The sequence below is a fragment of the Polistes fuscatus genome, unplaced genomic scaffold, assembly GCF_010416935.1.
Source record: "Polistes fuscatus isolate 324 unplaced genomic scaffold, CU_Pfus_HIC Scaffold22, whole genome shotgun sequence".
Lineage (NCBI taxonomy): Eukaryota > Metazoa > Arthropoda > Insecta > Hymenoptera > Vespidae > Polistes > Polistes fuscatus.
The window spans coordinates 496,674-518,627 of NW_025113099.1; the positions used below are offsets into that span (position 1 = coordinate 496,674).

The following is a 21,954-nucleotide window of genomic DNA, read 5'->3' on the forward strand; positions in this document are numbered from 1 at the left end:
CAGTTACCGGATTTTAAGGAATCTTTCTTATCTACTTTTATCTTTATCTTCTTTATCTACCTTTTTCAATTTGCCGCTCTAGACACTTTTATACTCTATTCTAATCTCGGCTTTTTTCTTTCCTCGTCACTGCTCTTTTTTACTTTTCACCTTATTTTAACACGTTTAATCACTGATTTTTTAAGTATTATAAAGTTGACATTAAACCTCAACAGCTAAAAAAAATGAATAAGTTCATTTTATAGCTAACTGTTTTAATTAATTATTTAATTAGTTATTGATAATTGAAAATGTGAAAACTTTTCTTTTATTTCTAAGTAAAGCAACGTAGTTTAAAAAACAGGAAAAAATGAATAAGTGCGCTAAATTGCTAACAAAATGCTTATTTAAAATCTGTGTATAATTGCTAACATTTATTAATTATTTAATTAGTTATTAATAGTTAGAAATGTGGAATGTTTTGAGTGGGAGATTTTTTTCAAAGTGCGCTTGCGCCGTGAATTTGTTGTTGCGCATGCGTATAACATTTATCCCACTCATAGATGATTCAATGCAAGTCAAAAAAAAAATTTAACTGAGTGTAAGCGTCTTTTGAAACTTTAAACGCGTTTTTCTCAAACAGTGTTTTTAAAGTCGGTGATCTCGATTTCTTAGAAATGGCTCAATCGATCGGTTTCGAATTTTTACACAATCTTTTTAGATATATTCCTCGGGTATTGATGGGATAAATAATATTTAAAAAAACTATTTCTATTTTTTTTTTACAATTTAGAGTAAAAATTTCACTCTAAAATGAAACATTTTTTTCAAATAGACACCATTTTGTCTAAAATCAAAATTTTCATAATTCCTCTATTCATACCTGCATTAATTCGAGTCCCAGTCTAGACAGCATTGTGACTAAATTTTTTCAAAAATCCTGTAGTAAATGACATATGTTTTTAGCAGGAAACTTAAAACCTTTCCACCGCCCGCTTTCATATAGACTGTTTGTCGCTGTACTCACATATCGTATTTTTATCTTATTATTCGGGTGACATAACGATGAGCAGTCGTTGTCATTATATACTTGTATTTTGTTACTAGAATCTTTTTAGAATCTGTTATTACAATCAGTTGGTAGAATTTGCGATTTAGCGAGCGGTCCGACAATTGTTAAAGTTAAACGCTGCTTACGAGAGGAGTCCGATAGCTGCTAGTCTTAGAAATTATTCAATCATTGCACACTTATAGTAGTCATTGAAAATAATCTCGTTGTTTTTCGGAAACATAGTATGGTAATAAACCGTTTACGATAAAAGTGAGTAATGATTCTTCCAATATTTTTATATTCATTTATTTCTTTTCTTTAATACAGTAATTGGTAGCGGCGGGGTCTCGTGACCATTATCGATATCTCGCCGGATCGATACCCCGACAAGGAGAATATTTTATTTGTCTTTCTTTTATTATTTATTTTTTTATCGTATAGTACGTTTAATTGATTTTCTTTTTTCTTTCTTTTATTTCTTTAGAATATGTTGTATCTATTTTGTAAGGAATATAAGGAAAGATAAAACGCTATGGTGAATGACGTTATTGAACATGCATGCGAGACTAAATAATCGTTTTCCGTTACAATGATATCGCTTTCTATTATGGTCCACAAAAACTGTAAATACCAAACTTAAATTTTTCTTGATTTCTTGTTTTATTTAAAGAATACGAAAAAAAGATAGCACCATTAATGCTATCTTTTTTTTTTTTTTTTGCGCAGTTTTTTATCAGAGAAGGCGACCACTGCGATTTTTCACACATCCCTTTGCAGTAATAAGTGGTTTATCTACAGACAAGCAACTAACCAAAAACACAACTAAATACGGAAACTTGATTCCGAGAACCAGCTGGACTCGATCTCACGCCGCTTAGTTTACTTTGCACGTAGGCGACGAATTTGATCAACCTAGCTATCCAAGACAACCGATTGAAATCGACAAAAACTAGAATTAAAATGCTCGTTCTCGCATTTTGCCCACCGAAAACGTTATCTTTTCCTTGTCCTCTTGTTTGAATACAAAGCTAATGAACTTCTGAAAAACAGAAGGTGAATTACATAACCCAAACGAAATTTTTAAAAATTCATAATGACCGTTCGACACCACAAATGCTGTGTTTTTTCGACTGTTCTTATTTACTGACACATAGAAAATCCATTCTTTATATCTATTGTAGAAAAAGCGTGCGTCTTGTAAAGCGTCTAACTGATCCTTGATCAGCGGTAATGGGTTAGATCTTCGCATAGTATGGAATTTACCAAATCTCGCTCGTTTTGTTCTAATGAATTGTATATAATGCAAACAGCTTCTACATTGCATTAATGATTCATCAATCGAAATGTTTTTATTTGATAAATACATGCGAATAAAAGTTTTTTGAAGTTATACTTCTTTTTTCGCGTTTGGGAAAATGTGATAAAAGTGAATTTTTTCCGAGCGACATGGTAAAAGTCGAAACCAGAAAGTTTGTCGGTATTTACGATGTGCAGCAAAGCGATTTCAAATTTACAACAGCATGAAACTCGTCTTTCTTCTTCTTCCTCTTTTTTTCTTTTTTTTTCAAGCGGGTCACCATCGAAGTACTAATCGAACTCAGCGTTGCTTGACAATGATCGAGCGAGAATTAGTGCTGTCACCGCACCATTGCCGTGACGCATAAAGTAATACGATATATCTCCCTTATATTTAGAGTAGACTGATATCTATATTTTGATATATTTTTATTCTTTCTATATATTTATAATATATCGCGCGATCGATTGAAAATAATATGTTTCCTTTCTTTTTTGCGAAATTATATTTCTTTTTTGTTAAATAATTAAATAATAATAAATTAGTAGCTTATCTTCTCATACTTCTAATCCTCCCCCTTCTTACCTGGTCACGCTAATATATTTATAAAATTAAATAAATAAATGGATAAAAATATAATAATAAAAAAAAATAATCGGCTCACATTAGCGAATATTATCGATCATCAAGCAGGGAGGGGAGAACAGATTTCTTTATCAACTATATTCTATGTAAAAAGAAAATTTATAACAATAATATAATAATAAATAATAAAAATTAATTAAAAAGTAACAAGGAAAATTAATAATGATATTATTATTAATAATAATATAATAATAATATGTAATTATTGTGATAGTTGATCTGTAATTAATTATAAAAATATCGAGAAGAAGATTGGAAACGTATCGTGCGATGTAAATGTTATTATTTTCGTTTTGAAGTTCTTCTTTTTCAATACTAAATAACGAGCGTAGCTGACGAGGACTTCCTTCACAATTCGTGTTGCACTCAACGTGATAACGATTTATTATCATTTGTAACGACTATAAATTCTTAGCGTATATTCAAAATACGCGCCTCAATCATTTTGAGAATATTGAAAATATTGAAAATATCGAAATGTTGTTATCGAGTTTTTCCACTATTCAAATTTGCTAAGCACGCACTGCTGGGCCATTAACAAAGACACTCGTCTTATTCTTACACACTAGTTTTTTGAATTATTACAAATGGTGGGGATTGATATTAAAAAACAGTGAATATCTTCAAAAATATCATCAAAATCATTGATTAATTGTGAATATTAGTAATAAAATCTTTTTTGAAGTTAATTGAGGTATGTATTATTTTATTGGTTTTATTTCGTTTCATTTTTTCTCTTTAGTGATCATCAATTTAGGTTGAAAATGAATAAACTGGATAACATGCTGTACGACTTTTTTATGCCTTAACTATACGATGAAATTTTTCTGATTTTAATCTAAGTATACCGATGAAATACAAATTGTTTCCTTCATCCTGATATATAACAAACAATGGTAAGAAGAATATCTTAAAGTTCAGTTAAAATACTTTACCGAGTAAAAAATATGTATTATATTATTTTATAATTTAATTTATGAGACTATGCTTCTCTTTTTATATTTTTTATATTTCATACTTAAACTACTTTCTTAATTAGGTTTAGCTAAGTATGCGGCTTTACATTTTTTTATTCAAATCAAAGACCGTAACACATTCAAGAAAAAGACTCAAATCTATGCATATAAATTTCATGTTCCAATGAGCTTAACGATATAAAATTTTCTTTTAACTAATGTCTCCTTCGTAGAGATTTCATGTTAATTCAATACAAACGATTAAATGTTTGAGCTGGAGGTATTGCTATCTATCACAATGCGAATGATATAACTAACATTGTGACCACTACCATTGACATGACTGTGAGGGTTCTGTAACATTTCAACCAACGACGTTTCAACCGCGACATTTCAACTGACGACTTTTCAACCGGATGATAATTAATGTGATTATATTGTATTTTACCATTAAGATTTTCAGTATCAGTATGTACTATTGCAGGACAAAGTAGCGTTGAGTGATATGAAACACACCTCCATGTAATATTGTCTTTGTTTATAGTTTTCTTGTTATATAAATAACCTTTATTCCATGCGAAACATTTAATTCCATGGCATTACTTCATGTACAACAATTGGAGAGGCATATATAAGTATAGGGGTGGGAGGATAAGTTACTAAGGATTTTAAGTGAAAATTTTAATGTTATTTTCAACTCAGAAATTCTGATGTACTCATCAACTTTTTACGTGAAGACTTAAATCTTTCAATAAATAATGACTAAGCAGTTTCTACAACATAATATGGTGGTCCTACAACTAATGCTGTATTTATACGACATTTAGGTAATGTTTCTACTAGACAATTTGTATCATTTTGATACATTAAGCTCTTGCAACTCACATGCCTATTGTATCACAACCGAATTTCAAAGATTCAGCATCCATGCTTTCAATTTATATAAACTAGTTAATATTTCCCTCTTTCGTTATCTAATAAGTGTCCTGGATATTTCTAATGCAACATTTTTCTTACCAACTAATTTAATTTTTATTAAAGTTACGTATGCGTGTAATATTAACAACCAGAAATATTTTTCCAGATATCGCTATTTCGTGATATTAATAGTTCGTATAACGCTTTCAAGAGAATTTTAATTAAAATGTTAAATAAAAAAATGTTACTGTTTTTATGAAGTCCTATTATATTTATCGTATTGAGAGTTGAGCCGTAAACATTTAAGGATGTTGAGCCAGCATTAGGAGTTGTTCAAAAAGTATTCCAAAAACTATGTTATATTTGAAGTATTGCTATTTACGTCTGTTCGACGGATTTTATTTTTGGATAACATTTTCATATCAAGCTAGTATTAAATGTTTTGAATTTAATAGAATTAAGTTCTTCGAATCGTTTACCCTATAGATCATACATAAATATCTTTTTTCTATAAAAAGAATTAGAAATCAAAAGTCATCGGTAGTCCAGGGAAAGATTTCTTTTATACAATCATGTATTGACAACGCAGCATAATCCATAGTAAACACATTTAAATTGCAAAACTATTAGGCATAATTAACAATTTAAATTGGACTTATTCGATGGGCTATATAAACAGCGATTTCAATGAATAGCTTTTTTGTCATACGAATTTGTAGCTGATAGTTCGTCGCGTGTTGCTACATTTAGCAAATATGGAAGTAGAAGGCTTAGATGAAAATGCAGTGGTTATCTCTGGAATATCGGGAAAATTTCCAAAGAGTGTTAATATCAATGATTTAACAGCAAATCTATTAAATGGAGAAGATTGCGTATCTGAGGATAATACAAGTTGGAAATTAGGTAAGAATATGTTCAATTTATTTTTATATAAAAATTAAGTGGAATAATGTGCGTTATTTTTGTTTCATTAAATTATTATTTTTTAGGTCATTCGTCTAAAATATCATCGCGTTTAGGACGCATTTCTAATTTAACGAAATTCGATAACTTTTTTTTTGGAATTAGTGCAATTCAGGCAAAATTTCTTCGCCAGAAATAAGAATCGGCAATGAAAGTTACTTTTGAAGCGATCATTTTGCCCCGGATAAATCCTGTAGAGTTACGGAACAAGAAAACCCAATGTTTACGGGGTATTGAGTTTATATGAGTCAGATAGTTAATCTACTGAAAGATAAAACTCAAGTAAGTAAATAGAATGATCTAATGGATTTCATTTAAAGGTAAAATCATTCTATGTGCAATTGTTTTTATTTTCATTCCTAGGAGAATGGATATAGTCTACTGGGGTATTGCTTGGTTTGCTATCAAAATCGGATCTCGTTTTTGTATGGTGTATTTGCCAAAATTCCTCCAACACGGAGTCCTCCGGCGATTGGATTAAGCTTATTATAAGGAGGTGAAAAGGTGTATTAGTAAATAAAAAACACGTGGTTGAGCCAATAAGTGCAATGCTTTATTGGCTCGTCAGGGAAAAGCCTTGCGGCAAAAAACCCTGTTGTTATCAGTACAATGGACGACGATGGATACGGACATAGTCCGTGATCACTTCTCGTCACGATTACCCGGCGGTAATCAAGTTGAAAGAAATAGAAATTATATCTCTCACCGTTAATTGTCGCCTCTACTTCGCTCGTATTTGTTATCTGTAAGATACTTTCGTTTAATAGATAAACTCCTTGTCTTTCTATCGTATTTATATTCTGTAAGATATATTCGCTTAACAGATAAACTCCTTGTCTTTCTATACTCCTCTCGTGGTTAGCGGTTGAATAGAATCTTGTGTGTTGTGCCCTCGTGGGCGTCCAGCGGTTGAATAAACGTGTCTTTGTGTGTTGTGCCCTCGTGGGCGTCCAGCGGTTGAATAGAACGTGTCTTTGTGTGTTGTGCCCTCGTGGGCGTCCAGGGTTGAATAGAACGTGTCTTTGTGTTGTGCCCTCGTGGGCGTCCAGCGGTTGATAGAACGTGTCTTGTGTGTTGTGCCCTCGTCGTGGGGTCCAGCGGTTGAATAGAATGCGTTTTTCGTATTGTGCCCTGCAGGGGCCCTCACTCGACGGTCGAGTGGTGGGGGTTATAGATGCTAGTTACTAGTAACTCTCTATCGATTTAGTGTGCGCATAGTAATCTCGTATTTTGGTTACATCGATTTTCGGCTATGATCGATTCCGATCGTACATACTCCCCCCGTTGAGAGGGTACCGATCAATAATATTCTTATTCGAGTAAGTGTATCGTGATGTCTTACGCTAAAGTTTACAAAGTTTGGTCGTAGATTGTTTGATAGAATTGCATATCGCTGGCCAGGCGATCTAATCGTCTTGTACGTACAAGAATGATAGTTATGAATTTATCTGAGGTGTCGAGTTTGCAGTTAACATATACAACAGAGTACATTTAAAATTATTGAATAAAATATAAACAATCGCTGCGTTTGATTGTTTTCTCGTATGGTTTTTACGGTTTCGATTCGAGTCTCCTTATCGGTTGTAGAGTGTGCATCCAGGAAATTCCCGCTGTCGTCTCACTTTAAGTATCATTGGAAATGGTTTGCCACTAAAAAATATGTTGGAGTTAGTGTTATGGAATCGTTGAGGTTGTAAGTTTAATATTGTTTTGATTTCAATCGTTCGTGTAATTAATTCTTCATAAGTGAACAAAGTTCTTATGCGACTTATTTGGGATGGTGTTTGATAGATGAATGATAGTTCCCGTAGCCATCTAGCTGGGATGAAAGCGGAGGATTGATATGTCGAATATTTCTCCTACCTGTTATGAAGTTGTGTATTTTCGTTTCATTTAACAGAGTTGATTAAGTCTACAATCTTTTTATTGATAACTTATTTCGTTGAAATTAATATCGTTATCATATCGTATAAATGGTGGTCCGAATATCGGTGTGGGTATTTTAAATGATGAAATTGGTCATTGAGGTTGCGAAATGGTAAAGATGTTAGACATTTCTTCTGGAAAGTTAATTTCGCGTTTCTTAATCGGTCCCCAACTGAAATCAAATCTAATTCATTGATAACCGCTCCCCCCGAATCGGTTAATCTTTCCCTTTCGGCGCAAATTTATTCGTCTTGGACTAATTTTTAATACACGTCCTATTTTTTCCGCGGTCAAGTCTTCTCTCCGATACGAATGCGTCTTAACCCTTTGAGTGCTATAATCAAATGTATTTTCGGCAATTTTCTATTGTGTTGTCTGTAGAAGACGGCAAAGAAGGAATGATACACCATCTGAACGTAAAAAAATATGACATCGGATTATATGTTGATAATTGTTTGAGATTTATCGTATGCAAATGAGATATTGGGTTGACTATTATTTTCTTCAATATCAATGTGTTAAATGTTAATTTCGTAAAAATATGTACTGAAGCCTTTCCATGATTCTATATAATCCTTTTTATGATTCGTTTAAATTTCTGGTTGTGAATATCCAAATATATTATAATTATCAAATTACAGTGATTTCAAATTCTAGCAGGTGAATAAACAATATATATTGAAAATAAAAAATTTTCATTCAATGCCGAATAGATAATGAAATATCAACTAGATGGTCTTCTATATTATAATGTGTTATTCATCGTAGACGAGATCTATACTGTTCGAGAAAGTATTCTGTACTCAAAGGGTCAATCCATCCTCTGCACCGTGTTATAGTTTTCAAAGTCGCGTATAGTTAAAAACTGCAGAAACATGTTCTCTGGTTCGATCTCGCGATTTCCGACAAAATATGATGTTTCGTAACTCTTTCGCGAAGATATATCGGCGTGATTGAATAGGTTAGATGTTCGTGATAAAGTTATTTATGTGCAAATCTCTAATTAGAATTTCGGCTTTGAACGTGTGATTGGCGCTTTCGTCTTTCGCGAACTGTTTTAAGTTCCGGATGATGATAAAGATACTGATGCTGCACCGGATGTGATCGAGTTGAGTTCAATGTATGTATCCGTCCGTTATGAGATCGTAATAAATGCTCTACCAATGTATCCTGTATGATGTGCTCGACTAGTAATGTACTATTAAGAAAGATTCCGTTTATATCTATTGTCTCAAAGTTCTATCACCTCTTTTAAATGCAGTACGTCGCGATTATAAGTAGTGGATTCGGTGTATTTAGCGTGACGACGCGGACTATAGGAGTTAGTTATGTGGATTCGAGGTTTGTTGGGATGTGACGCGAGTGTTTCCTGTTTTGAAGATGTGGGGTCACGCGTCGAAGGTATGTTCTCATATCGGTTCGGTGTAAGGATGTGTGATGTGGTTGATGACATATTCGACAATTCGATGATATGCATGCACCTCGATGCTTTCGCAAACAGTTTTGACATATTTTATAATTTCGAATTACCTCCCATTTGTTGGTTATCGTCATGTCGTTATATTTAGGACAGCGGTACAACGGGTGTTCGACTCGTTCGCAAAGGATGCAGGTGTGCGATGTACTAATGGGGCCGAATGCGTAAGATAAGTGTCCTGCCGTTTTCGCGATTGTAATGTGTTCGTTTGGATATGTTTACGTTTTTCGCGGGGTTCGTCCTTAATATCCGTCGTTAGCTTCTCTGAAGCACTATATCGGTGGTCTATTTCCTTTAAAAATTTATAAAGTTCCTTACGAGTAGGGTAATCGTCCGAATTAAGTTGTCGATCCCATTCTTCCCGAACGCGACGAGGTAAAAGGCGCTCGATAACGCGCACTGTTAGGGCATGAGGCTCGTTAAACGAATCAATCATGTTGAGATATGCCTCCGTATCTCTTATGAGTTTTGAATCCCTCTTGCCGAATCATCCTCGGAGTGTGTTAAATCCAGAATCGCGTCGAGAAGTCTTGCTAGCAGTACGCGTTTTCTATCGTATTTTTCTAATAATGCTTCCCACGCGAGTTTGTAATTCGACCCGTCCCCTGAATATAGTGTAATCACTTCGAGTGCACGGCCCTGCAATGCATCTCGAAGATAGGCGTGTTTTTCTAGATCGGATATGTCGGTCCGCGCGTCTATCAGAGTTAAAAAACCTTTCTTAAATTCTAACCATTTTTCTAATCTTCCATCAAATTTAGGTATCTCAATTCGTTTTAATTTAATCGGTCGTTCGGTCGTACTGTCTGATTTGAAATTATGCTGCCATCGTTCGGGATGTTAGCCGCGGATGTTCTCCTTTTCTTAATTGTAGATCCGATTGAATGATATCGGTTAAAAAGATCTTCTAAATCGTCAAATTCCTCGTCCTCTTCGGGGCCTAAATCTATCACTCTCGATGCGATCGTTCGTATTCGTTTATTTGTTCAGTAAGACGTTCATACGATCTACTAATTCGTCCGTCTCTGAATTCTCTTTCCTGACTAAGTTTTCTAAATAAGTTAATCGGCCCTTCAAAATCTTTCGTTCCCGTCTAAGACGTTTTACCGATTCCATTTTGTCTCGACGTTAATTATCTTACTTTTCGAAGATGGATTAATATAAATTATGTTGAGTGCGAAGATTTTAATATATGAATTTTTGTTATAATGCGTCGGGTTTCCGATCACGCGGTTACGGTCCTGAGCTGTGAGTTGGTAAAGGGGGGTGGTAAGTTTACCGAACGTAGGGTCCTACTGACGTCACGATTTCTTTGTCGCCTAATCTTATGTTTGAACAAGTGTACCGTTGCTGAGCGATGTAACCGTCGAAACTATTCTCGCCCTTTGTCCGTGAACAAAGCGATTTTCAAATTCTATTAATATACGTTACTTCGGTTAAAATTTGAAGTGGATTCGAATGAGTTGTTTCCGATTTTAATATTACCAATTTAGTAAGAAAGATGAGAGAAAATAATAAAATTTATATTAGAAATTACGAACTTCTAGGGGTTCGAAGACGTAATTTCCTATAGAATATTTTATAATATTTAAAGTGGATACGCATAAACGTATGCACAAATGATGCAATCTACTTATCTCCTTTTCGAATCCTTTGTGATGACTAGCTCGACGTGGCAGCGTGTATGTTCAGGAACTAGATTTTCTCAGTGGCGATTCCGTATACGCAGCTTCACTCAAACCAGGAATCAGAAATTCACACCTCACAGGAGGCACCAAAATGTATTTGCCAAAATTCCTCCAACACGGAGTCCTCCGGCGATTGGATTAAGCTTATTATAAGGAGGTGAAAGGTGTATTAGAATAAAATAAAACACGTGGTTGAGCCAATAAGTGCAATGCTTTATTGGCTCGTCAGGGAAAAAGCCTTGCGGCAAAAAACCCTGTTGTTATCAGTACAATGGACGACGATGGATAACGGACATAGTCCGTGATCACTTCTCGTCACGATTACCGGCGGTAATCAAGTTGAAAGAAATAGAAATTATATCTCTCACCGTTAATTGTCGCCTCTACTTCGCTCGTATTTGTAGTATCTGTAAGATACTTTCGTTTAATAGATAAACTCCTTGTCTTTCTATCGTATTTATAATATCTGTAAGATATATTCGCTTAACAGATAAACTCCTTGTCTTCTATACTCCTCTCGTGGTGTCCAGCGGTTGAATAGAACGTGTTTTGTGTGTTGTGCCTCGTGGGCGTCCAGCGGTTGAAGAACGTGTCTTTGTGTGTTGTGCCCTCGTGGGCGTCCAGCGGTTGAATAGAACGTGTCTTTGTGTGTTGTGCCCTCGTGGGCGTCCAGCGGTTGAATAGAATGCGTCTTTGTGTGTTGTGCCCTCGTGGGCGTCCAGCGGTTGAATAGAACGTGTCTTTGTGTGTTGTGCCCTCGTGGGCGTCCAGCGGTTGAATAGAACGTGTCTTTGTGTGTTGTGCCCTCGTGGGCGTCCAGCGGTTGAATAGAATGCGTCTTTGTGTGTTGTGCCCTCGTGGGCGTCCAGCGCGTTGAATAGAACGTGTCTTTGTGTGTTGTGCCCTCGTGGGCGTCCAGCGGTTGAATAGAACGTGTCTTTGTGTGTTGTGCCCTCGTGGGCGTCCAGCGGTTGAATAGAATGCGTGTTTTTCGTATTGTGCCCTGCCGGGTGCCCTCACTCGACGGTCGAGTGGTGGGGGTTATAGATGCTAGTTACTAGTAACTCTCTATCGATTTAGTGTGCGCATAGTAATCTCGTATTTTGGTTACAATCGATTTTCGGCTATGATCGATTCCGATCGTACATATAGGTTTAACCGGGTCAAACTGCACGTCGATTCATCTGCACATCAAGTTCATTAGCAATTCAAAAAGCGTAAGAAGCTATAAAAGCTGGAGATTGCGAATACGCGATTGTTAGTGGTTGTATATTAAGCTTACTTCCCCAAACATCTCACCAACTGTAAGAATTAGGTAAAATAAGAGTATATTAGATATCATTTATTCCAGTTCTTGCATGTAAAGACAAAAGGTAATTTTTCTTATATTTTTTTTTTCTATGATAATTACAAACCTTAGAACAGCAAGTTAAATTTTTGTAATTTATTAATATTTTTGTTCTATGCATTCTTTTATTTAGGTTTGTTGTCAACAGACGGTGTAAATAGATCTTTTGATAAGAAAGCGTCTGGATTCTCGAGAAGCGACTCGGTAGGAACCATTTTCCTTCAAAGAGTCGAAAATGCAAAGCGGGTTTATGCCGAGGTCGTTAATCTTTCTGTTAAGTACACTGAAGTAATTTCAAGAAACACGTGTCAATTTCCCACAACCGAATCTCAGGCTCAAAAATCGAAACAGACATTGAAACACTGCGGCCTAAAACCAAGCGACGTAACATACATCGAGGCCGATGGTTCAGGAATAAAATCAATGGATCTCGAAGTATTAAAGGCAATAGATCTTGTTTATGGTCAAGATCGAAGTCTTTCTAATCCTCTTTTAATAGGATCTGTTAAGTCGAACATTGGTAACACATATTATAATAATGCAATAAATTCGATAATTAAGGCAAATTTTTTGAAAAGACAAAATTAAATATAAAACAAAACAAATTTGGTTTAATTTTCTACATTTGTTTATTTTTATTTCTAGGTACTAATTGCTATGGAGACCGGAGTTATATCTCCGAATCTTCATTATTCCGAGCCTCCAGAAGAAGCCCAATGCCTTTGGGATGGACGCGTAAAAGTAATTACCGAACCAACACCTTGGACGGATTGTTGCGCTGCTGTTAACACAGCTGCTTTAAGCGGTTCCTTCTCTCACATTATCCTAAAACGTCATTCAAAAAAGAAGCAAAGGAGAAAACTTTCACAATATAATATGCCACGACTTTTTGTAGCTTCTTGTCGAACTCAGGAAATGATATCGTCGATCTTTAATATTGTAAGATATTTATTTTACGACCGAAGTGATTAGGCAAAATGATCGTGATTTATATTCTATTTGTCTTCTTCTTCTTTCTTTAATTTAGGCAATTGCCTGTTCCTTAACGACGTTTTTCTGCCTATTGCACTGTTAAATTGTCGCACCATCGTTTTCGTGGGCGTCCCGTGCTTCTGCGGCCTGCCGGTGACTTATCCCGTGCAATTCTGACAATTCTTCTGTTGTCCATTCTACTGATGTGCTCGTTCCATTCTTTTTTCCTTTTTAGTATCCATTCGTTGATATTTTCCACTTTGCATGTTCTTCTTATATCTTCGCTTCTCTCTCGATCCAGCAGTGTTTTTCCAACTATTCTGCGAAGCACTCTCATTTCGGTTGTCTCTAGTAACTGTTTCGTTTTCGCCGTGTCTGGTCGAGTTTCTGCGGTATATGACATAATAGGTCTTACCATTGCCTTGTAAATTCTTGCTTTGGTCTCTATGTCAATGTTTTTGTTTCGCCATATTGTGTCATTCAAACAACCCGCTATTCTGGATGCCTTCGTTGTCTGTTCTCTTACCTCTGCTTCGACATCACCATATCCTTAGATTTCTATTCCTAGGTATTTAAATCTCATTTCCTGCTGAATAACCTTCCCTTCAATTTCCAGTTTGCATCTTAACGGTGTCTTTGATGTTGTCATGCATTTTGTTTTCTGGGCTGATATTTTCATGTTGAATGATTTGGCTATGCAGTTAAATCGGTGTAGTAAACGTTGTAGATCATCCTCATTTTCGGCCACTAATACAGCGTCATCAGCATAGCATAGGATGGTTATTTCTTCGCTGCCCATTTTATATCCTTTTAGCAGTCTTACGTTTCTTATTATTTCGTCCATGATGATGTTAAAAAGCAGGGGACTTAGGGAATCCCCTTGTCGGATACCACGACCTGCATCAATCGGTTCAGTCAAGGCAACATTTATCCTTGCTTGGATCTTGTTGTTTCTATAGATGTTCTCTATGGTCTTAATAAGATTATTCGGAATTTGTCGGTTATAAAGGAGGTGAATAACATCCTTTAATTGCACCCGGTCAAATGCTTTTTCCAGATCAATGAAACACATATATGCTGGTCTGTTGTATTCAATTGATTTTTCTGTTATCTGTCTTATGATGAAAACCGCGTCTGTGCATGATCTACCTGATCTGAATCCCTGTTGTTTGTCTTCTAGATTCGTTAAGCTGTTAATTTTATTCGTTATGACTTTTGTTTTTAGTTTCAATGAAGTATTTAAAAGATTTATTCCCCTGTAATTTGTAGGTAGTTTTTTGTCTCCTTTTTTAAACATAACTATAGTTGTGCTGGTTCGCCATTCATCAGGTATTTTGTGTTGGCATAGTATTTTTTAGATTAGGAATGTTAACTGTTGTGTGAGACGTTGGCCACCATATTTTAGTAATTCGTTTGGGATGCCATCTTGCCCTGAGCTCTTCCTATTCTTTAGTTTTCGAATAGCTGTTTCTACATCACTGGACTCAATTTGTATGTCGTTTTTAGTTACTATTTCTGGCGTATTTAGTTCCACTTGAGGTTCTTCTGATTTATAGAGTTCTGTTAAGTAACTAATCCAGGTTTCTCTTGTGATCTGATTTGTTTTGATCATTTCGTTGACCTCCTTTCTTTGATTTCTAATAAATCGCCAGTTTTGTTTTTGTAGTCCATAGAAGTCACTCTCCATTCTCTTCGAAAAAATCTCCCAATGATGTTGTTTTGTTTGCCTTACTAATGTCGCTGCTTGATTCCGGATTCGTCTATACATTTCGTATGATTCAGGTGTTCGTAATGTCCTATAGTTAAGGTATGCCATTTTCTTTTTTTTGCATATTTCCTTAATCTCTGGGCGGAACCAAGGAGTCTTGATCATTCTAGCCCGGTTTTTTACAGTTCGTGTTCCCAGGGCTTCGTATGCAGCTTCTAAAATGTTGGTTCTTAGTTTCTTCCAGGCTATGTTTATGTTATCTTCTTCTTTTATTGGGTCTTTTTCGATTTTTTCTTTCAACCTGTTCTCGTATAGTTGTTTGGTTGGTAAGTTCCATAGTGACTCGATGCTTATTTTCGATTCTTGAGTTGCTCGTGCAAGATTCCTTTGGGGTTTAAACTTCATTCTTATTTTTGCTAATAGCAGGCTATGATCGCTTCCTACATTCGCGGAGTTTAATGTCCTAACATCTAGTATTTGGTTTGGTTGGACGTATCTGTTAGTAACAATGTAATCAATTGTAGACCTGAAGCCTCTGGTGTTGCTGTATGTAAATTTATATTGTTCCTTATGATTGTAAAATGTGTTAATAATCCTTAGCTCGTTAAATGTGCATAGTTGTGTCATTAGTTCTCCATTGTCATTTAACACGTTTTCGTTGAACCTTTGTTTTATTCCAGGTATTATTTCATTTCCGATGCGAGCGTTGAAATCTCCAAGGATTATCATTTGTTGGTTACTTGGTAATGATCCGACTAAATTTTGTAGTTGGTCGTAGAAGGCTTCTCTTTCTTCTTTTGGTTTGTTATCTTCAGGTGCATATTGACACTACATTTAGTTTTTGGCTTTCCGCCTCCATTTTTATTAACAAGATTCGTGAAGATATGTATATGCATTCTTTTATGTTGTTTTGATACTTTTTTGATATTGCGATGGCTACCCCTTCTTTTGCCCTGGTTTGTTTTTCGACTCCACTATATATCACCAGGTAGTCGTCATATTGTATTTGCCCTTTGCCTTTCTTTTTTGTTTCTTGTAAGGCGCAAATATCAATATTGTTGTCTTTTAGTTCCTTCAGGGTCTCCTGGTCTTTGTTGTTCAATGATTTTATATTCCAGGTAGCAAAGCGCAATATATGTTTTTTCTTCCATTCTTTGAGCCAGTTCATCATCTCCTCTGCTCGAATTTAACTAAACTATTTGTGTTTAGTTAAATTCGAGCAGAGGAGATGATGAACTGGCTCAATTAATTACTGATATTACTGAGAAACCATTTCCTAATTCTCTGTATTCTGGGTATACAGTAATTCCAGATTTTGAAGCAGCTGATTCAGAGCAATCGATAGAGATTGTTCAAGCTAATTTTTCAACTCAATCTCGAGAGATTTGGTTCGTTTTTTCGGAGATGGGATCACAATGGACTAGAATGGGTACTACAAATTTTATACTTAAATAATTAAAAAAATGTTACATCTCTCTCTCTCTCTCTCTCTCTCTCTTACTCTCTCTCTCTCCTCTCTCTTCTCTCTTTTCTCTTATCTTTTTCTATCTTCCCCTCTCTCTCTTTCTCTCTATCTATCTCTATGTCTGGCTCTCTCTTTCTCTTCACGAGCACGATCATCCTTGAATCTCGAAGGAACACTTCCCTCTTTTTTTTGTGTTTTTATTTTTTTCAATTCTATCCACCGGAACAAGGATGAACGATATATATATATATATTTTTTTTTTTAACTTTTTCTTTTCTTTCTTCCTTGTGTATATTTCCTTTCTCTCTCTCTCTCTTTTTCTCTCTTTCTCTCACACACTCTACTTTTACCTTTCCGTCTCGACGTTGTGGAAAAGGTCGAAATTAGTTTTTCAGTCTCGGACGAAGACATTCGTTCTGATATCTACTGCTCTCTCCCTCTTCTCTCTCTCGTGGTATGCCGTAGGTGAATCTGTGTACTCTTATTTCTTGTATTTTTTTTTCTTTTTTTAATTTTTTTCTCTATATGTGTGCGTACGCGTTGTATTACGAGAGCGGAGGAGGAGGAGGCGGAGGAGGAACGTTGCGAGCCGCATAATATTCGTAGATGCATGTCTGATTCTCTTTCTCTTTCTAAGCCGAGGTAGATAGGAACACATATATATATATAACGTATAAATATATGAACATATAGAGGAACTAAATAAAAAAAATTGTACGTCCATTGACATTGGTCATCGTCGTCGTCGTAGTCATAGTCGTAGTCATCGTTGTGGTTGAGAGAAAAAATGATGAAGGAAGGGAAAGGAAGGGAAGGAGAGAGAGGGAAAGAGAGAGAGTGAGAGAGAGACGAAATTTGTTGTACGTCGATGATTACTATAATCAATGGGAGAAGTTAGAATGGAAAATATCCATCAAGGTGACTCGGGCGTGAAACAACATTCAGATAGTCCGGCGCGTATTCACTCTCTGTGTGTACGCCGTTCTGTGTACGCGCCGCCGCTGTGCTGCTCGCTCGCTCCGATGTAATTATCGTGTAATGGCATAATTTCACTCGCGGATAATTAACCGTTTGAAATAATACCGCGAAATGTACGAGAGTGCATGTATATGTATATAAATATAGATATCTTTCTCTCTCTCTCTCTCTCCCCTCTCTCTCTCTCTATTTCGCTTCGGCTATGTAAACGCCGCGCGCAACCTCGATATTTCCATTCGTTGATCGTGCGCGCCCACAAATAGATAGAAAAATGTAGAAAGAAATATTTATTAGACGCAACCAAAGAATGCATTGAAAGAACGAACGTATATATATATATATATATATTTTTTTTATTATCCATTCTCTCTTGATTATTATTATTTTTTTTTTCTTTTTCTTCTTCTTCTTCTTCTTTTTTTTCTACCCCCGTTTTTTATATATCATTTCGAGCCTACAATTAAGATTTTTAATCACCCTTGTTGTTCCCTCGAAATCATTGAAATCTCTATTCGGGTTTAATAATTCTTTTTTCCCCTCTCCCTTATCCTCTCTCTCTCTCTCTATCTCTCTCTGTTTATTCTTTTTTCATTATTTTTTTCTCCTTCTACGTTATTCTACATCGCAATACCTTTTGATACAGTCACGTCGTTTCTAATTGCGCAGTTATTTTGTTAAGATAAGGCCCTCGGAGAGTGTCTCATGGTCGTTCGCGTTCGTAGCATAATATAGACGGTACAGATTAGGCGAATTATTATTTTACATATATATATATATATATATATATATGTATAATATATTCTTTTTCTCTTTTCTTTTTTTCTTTTTCTTCCTGGAATGAGAGAAAGAAAGAAAGAAGAGAAAAAGAGAGAGAGAAAAAGAATATACAAACGGAGTTTCGTAGTCGGCGATGCGCAACTTAAGTTTCATATCATATCAATATTTATTGTAAGGATAAGATTAAATGGAGAATTTATTAATATAGTCCAGTCAACTCGGGCCATCTCCTTCGAATCTCAGCAGATTTGGTGGAAACTTGATATAAGGGTAAATAGACGACGCTGAATCGAATGGTGCTAATTTTTTTGAGGTGGAAAGTGCCGTTTTTGAGAAAAAGGGTAAAAAAGGGTCAAAAATACTTTATCTTAGAATCTAGGCATTTAATCGAAAAAAGTTTCAAACAAAAGTTGTAGAAAATTGAAAAATACTAAAAAAATGTTCTATGAGTTATCTTCGTATTTTCAAAAATAAGCGCATAGAATTGGATTGAAGATGGGAAAAAAATTGTAAGAGTGGGAGAAAGCAAGCTTATCCCTCCGTCGCGTTTTACACGCGAGCGAGCGTAGTGTGCGTGCGAGCGTCCGTGTGCACTAATACACAAACGAAGGATCTTCGGCAATCTTCGGGACTCTCGGTCTTGAATGCAAGTGAGAGTGAGAGAAGAAACCGATATTTCCCTTTTCTATTTGTTTAGGCGATAACGAGTATTATTGTCCTTGGGAGCGTTCTAATATTTCTCTTTATATATTTTCTTTCGGTAGCAAGAATTTTACGTCTTGGCCATCGAGCGTCGTGCGTTTTGTATACGAGTGCGAGTGAGAAAGAAAACCGATATTTCTCTCTTTCTATTTTTTCTTTCGGTAGCGAGAATTTTTCGTTTTGGCCATCGTGCGTCGAACGTTCTATATATCTATATATCGGCGTATAAGCGCGGCACTTTTAAATCGAATCTTGATGCTTATGGCACGCCATTTCTTTATTTATTGTCAAAATAATGAACCTTGAGTAAAAAAAAAATAATTCATTTTAACAGAAACTATTATTATTTAGTTGAGAGTAAAATAATGAATTAATTTTGTGTCTCGCCATAAAATTAATTAGAATAATTAATTGATATAAATTCTTTGCCTCACAAAAATTAAATTGTATATTTTTGTAAAATATAATGAAAATAGTAGTGTAAATAGTAAAAAATGTTTGTATTTCTGAAATTGTAAAGAAATTAAATAGGTTTATTTTCGCGGTGTCCTAGGTGATTTCTTATTAAAATGAAAATTATGTTTTACTCAATGATGATTCGAACATTTAACGAAAATAAGAAGAATGAGTAAATTCTACAAATTAATAATCCCATAATTTTGTAAAATGTGAACCATATAGCGTTTATCTTGTAAATTGAACGCCAACGTTACTTTTGTTAAACTTGAATCGAAGAAGAAAACAACAATTAGTAAAATATTTGGAATTTTGCAAAAATTTGCACGACTCAATGATTATTCCAAAATTCACGAATTTTTAAAGTCTTTACCGTTCGATTAATGTTTCGCGAATTTGAAATGAACTATACAAAAAATCATATACATTCTATGCGCATGCAAATTCTTAATCATTTTCCTTAAATGTTTACTACATGTATATGTCTAGGTACAATGTGCGTGCACGGGAGACTGCAAATCTTTGCGGTGCAGCTGCCGAAAAAGTGGGCTACTTTGCACCCAATTTTGTAAATATTGTGGAGAACAATCCTGCTCCAACTTTTCCACTAGCACAGTCGAGAATTCAGCTGAGATTCGAGTAGAAGAAAGAGACGAGGATGTCGAAGATATGGCAAGAAATGAATTCCTCGATATGTCGAACAACTGGACCTCGAGGATTCTGATTTTAATCAATATGATGAAAATGAGCAGGAAGACTATGAAGAAATCGAATACCCTTTCGTAGCAATTTAAATAAAAATTAGATTTTGTGTTTCATAAAAACACTGTCTCTTCTTATTTTCGTTAAATGTTCGAATCATCATTGAGTAAAACATAATTTTCATTTTAATAAGAAATCACCTAGGACACCGCGAAAAATAAACCTATTTAATTTCTTTACAATTTCAGAAATACAAACATTTTTTACTATTTACACTACTATTTTCATTATATTTTACAAAAATATACAATTTAATTTTTGTGAGGCAAAGAATTTATATCAATTAATTATTCTAATTAATTTTATGGCGAGACACAAATTAATTCATTATTTTTACTCTCAACTAAATAATAATAGTTTCTGTTAAAATGAATTATTTTTTTTTTACTCAAGGTTCATTATTTTTGACAATAAATAAAGAAATGGCGTGCCATAAGCATCAAGATTCGATTTAAAAGTGCCGCGCTTATACGCCGATATATATAGATATATAGAACGTTCGACGCACGATGGCCAAAACGAAAAATTCTCGCTACCGAAAGAAAAAATAGAAAGAGAGAAATATCGGTTTTCTTTCTCACTCGCACTCGTATACAAAACGCACGACGCTCGATGGCCAAGACGTAAAATTCTTGCTACCGAAAGAAAAATATATGAAAGAGAAATATTAGAACGCTCCCAAGGACAATAATACTCGTTATCGCCTAAACAAATAGAAAAGGGAAATATCGGTTTCTTCTCTCACTCTCACTTGCATTCAAGACCGAGAGTCCCGAAGATTGCCGAAGATCCTTCGTTTGTGTATTAGTGCACACGGACGCTCGCACGCACACTAGCTCGCTCGCGTGTAAAACGCGACGGAGGGATAAGCTGCTTTCTCCCACTCTTACAATTTTTTTCCCATCTTCAATCCAATTCTATGCGCTTATTTTTGAAAATACGAAGATAACTCATAGAACATTTTTTTAGTATTTTTCAATTTTCTACAACTTTTGTTTGAAACTTTTTTCGATTAAATGCCTAGATTCTAAGATAAAGTTATTTTTGACCCTTTTTACCCTTTTTCTCAAAAACGGCACTTTCCACCTCAAAAAAATTAGCACCATTCGATTCAGCGTCGTCTATTTACCCTTATATCAAGTTTCCACCAAATCTGCTGAGATTCGAAGGAGATGGCCCGAGTTGACTGGACTAAATACGCCGCTTCGCGTTTTATATTGTTACGTCACGTGGCGCGTCGGCAACGGCTCGAGTCGCCGATGAGGAGAGGCACTACGGCTTTTGTATCGAATAAAATAAAACGGTTCTCATTCTCCCAGGCAGGCAAACATACTTACACGTAGTTAAATCGCTGTAAGAGAGATCGAGAATAATTAAAGCTCCGTCGAATTAAATTCAACACTTGTTCCCCCGTTCGAATCGTCGAAATTAGATCAAGCGTTTTAGAACAAACCTGAGAGAAACGTTATTTCAAATCTTATATCATTTCCCGCCCTAGTATCATCGATAAGAAAGATTTCTACGCTACCACCGAATGAATGTCTTCTCGATATATATTATTATTTAAATATTTTTTTTATTTTTCGAACCCCTCCCAAACCCGCCCACCTGCCTATTCTTGAACAAACTTATTAACGTGTTTTTTACTTTTCTTTTTTTTGTTTTTCTTTCAAACATAGCAATCGCGCGTCGCGCGCTTATGTGTTTGTATTGTGTTGGTTAAAAAACAATTGAGAACTGACGTGGTTCGGATATATTTTTCTCGTTAGGGAGAATAAAAATATCCTTCGCAAGAAAATGGTCGAGAGCGCGGGGGCTCGATACGAGCAATAAAACGTCGAACTTCTCGGGCATTATTAATAAATCGTATAATGGTTTATTGCGGT

The 21,954-nt window shown here is 35.3% G+C and overlaps 1 protein-coding gene and 1 long non-coding RNA gene across 2 annotated transcripts; one reads left to right on the forward strand and one right to left on the reverse strand.

The window, feature by feature from the left end:
* Positions 1-7,239: 7,239 nt before the first annotated feature.
* LOC122517961 lies at positions 7,240-9,362 on the reverse strand. Its single transcript, XR_006303944.1, has 2 exons — positions 9,266-9,362; positions 7,240-7,459 (listed from the first exon to the last, which is right to left on the reverse strand). It is a non-coding gene; the product is annotated as an uncharacterized LOC122517961 (long non-coding RNA).
* Positions 9,363-10,420: 1,058 nt separating this feature from the next.
* On the forward strand, positions 10,421-13,036 carry LOC122517901 (fatty acid synthase-like). The gene is made up of 3 exons (XM_043636518.1): positions 10,421-10,460; positions 12,382-12,768; positions 12,894-13,036. The coding sequence occupies exons 1-3, from the start codon at positions 10,421-10,423 to the stop codon at positions 13,034-13,036; spliced, it is 570 nt and encodes a 189-aa protein (XP_043492453.1).
* Positions 13,037-21,954: the final 8,918 nt, after the last annotated feature.